The sequence below is a fragment of the Salvia splendens genome, chromosome 1, assembly GCF_004379255.2.
Source record: "Salvia splendens isolate huo1 chromosome 1, SspV2, whole genome shotgun sequence".
Taxonomy (NCBI): domain Eukaryota; kingdom Viridiplantae; phylum Streptophyta; class Magnoliopsida; order Lamiales; family Lamiaceae; genus Salvia; species Salvia splendens.
In genome coordinates, this window is record NC_056032.1 from 2,678,016 (window position 1) to 2,680,048 (window position 2,033).

General features: G+C 34.3%; 1 protein-coding gene across 1 annotated transcript; it reads right to left on the minus strand.

Annotated features, from left to right (window-relative positions):
* Positions 1-1,241: 1,241 nt before the first annotated feature.
* On the minus strand, positions 1,242-2,033 carry LOC121793821 (monothiol glutaredoxin-S4-like). Its single transcript, XM_042191862.1, has one exon. The coding sequence runs from the start codon at positions 1,934-1,936 to the stop codon at positions 1,628-1,630; it is 309 nt and encodes a 102-aa protein (XP_042047796.1). The 5' UTR covers positions 1,937-2,033; the 3' UTR covers positions 1,242-1,627.

The following is a 2,033-nucleotide window of genomic DNA, read 5'->3' on the forward strand; positions in this document are numbered from 1 at the left end:
ACATCCAAAAATGGTGAACCGGGACTCCTAAAGTGGGACGGAGGGAGTATTAATTTAAAATTATAGAGGAAAATAACAAATTGAGTTTTGGACAAGTAATTTGTAGAATTAATAATGACGTCAATAATAATTTTTGAGGTATTAGAAACAAAATATACTCCGTATTTAGAAAAATAAATAATGGTAAGGTGCATAAACGAAAATAATGCGCCCATAAAACCATTTACGATGGATTTTCAAACTTAGGAATTAGGTTAAACTCTTATATACGCAATTATTAGCATTTTTATTTTAAAATGGTAACTTTGTTAGTTAATAACGCGCGTTTCCATTTTGTAATGTTTCGATAAGGAGAATTAAATTGTTGGTCGCAATTTCAAGCTCTGATCTATATATATGGAAAGAAGTATTAACGATAGATCGATATATTATGGAAGTCATGAAATTTGGTCTAAAAAGGTTAGTGAAAAATTGAAGTGATAATGATTTATTATTTGAGCTATTTCAATTATTCCACCAATTAATGTGTATTTACAAAGAGATGGTGAAAATGTACACTCACAAGCCTATTTCAAATCTATTACGATAAATTATTACTGAAAAGGCTCGTGTGGAACTATTTAAAAAGCAAAATCCATATATTACTATTAACAATATCCAAATCCCAAAATAATCAAAAATACTAAAACAAATAAAGGCATACTTATTAATAAAAGTTTGAATCTGATTATAATTATCGTCTTATGAGATCGCTAAAGATCTCTCAGAATTTTATTTTTCTAAACAAAAATTGTTTCTGTCGACTTGTCAACAATATCTCTCTCTATCACACACACACACACACACACATATAAATGCTGATCACATCATATTCTCTTATAGAGTTATAGATAATACTATAATTAATTAATCACAATGCACAAGTCAATTAGTATTAATCATGCCATCATGGGAAGTAGACATATTCTTGATTATCTTATTACATGGAATTATCTTAGATTATAGTACCACGTTTTCTCCTTCAGGTGAAAACGAGTCTTCATTATTTTAATTAACTCTATATAATATTAAGTCAAAAAGAACTACTACTACTACTATATTTTAATCAACTCAACTTTTCTTTCTTTTTCTTATTTTACACCGTCGCATGAATAGGACGCTTTTCACAGCATAACATAAAAAGAAAAGGAAAGCATATTCAAGAAAAATATAAGAAATATAAGATTTGTAGTAGTACTGTATTATTTAACAACAATAGTATTAATTAGTAACGTAAGTACACATGCAGCCTTACCAAAAAAAGCTGATTCATACAAATTATTCACTAATTAAACTATAGTAACACGGTTAGCAAACTCAAGAGCTAGCCAAAAAACACCTCTCTCTATCTCAACACAAAAAAAGGATAAAAAAAATGCAAATAAATGCATTAATTGCTAGAGGAGCTATCCCGTGCATATATGCGTACACGATGAGCTCTACCGTTTGCAGAAGAGGAGAGAGGGCACGATAAAGGGGAGGAGGCGACAATGGAGGATGAGGAGGAGTAGGCGGGGAGGGTGGAATGCACGCACCCAAATTTTTGTCTAATTGTTATTTTATATGAAAATAAAAGGTTGGGATAGCATCAGACCCAGAGGGCCCCGGCCCCCTTGAGCATGGGCTTTAGTGACCTCTTGAGATGGAGGCTCATGATCTCATTGGCTCCGCCAACAAATTCTCCACCTATGAAAACTGCAGGCACGGTGGGGTTGCAGCCAAGGCGCGAAAGCGCCTGCTCCACCTCCCTGCCCCTGGGGATCTCATCTAGCTCATACACCATCGGGTTCACCCCAAAATCGGCAAAGAGAGACCTTATAGTGTGGCTCATGCAGCAAGAGCTCTTGCTGAAGATCACCACCGGCTTCTCCGACACCATTTTGCTCACTCTATCCATTTTTTGCTTTTGGTTTTGGATTAATTTGGTCGAAGTTTTAAGAGATATGATGCTTGTTTGAAGTAGGGTTTTGGTTTGTGTTGGTTGTGGGGAAAAT

Coding starts and splice junctions, on each gene's coding strand:
- LOC121793821 (XM_042191862.1), bottom strand. CDS start 1,936: ATGGATAGAGTGAGCAAAATGGTGTCGGAGAAGCCGGTGGTGATCTTC.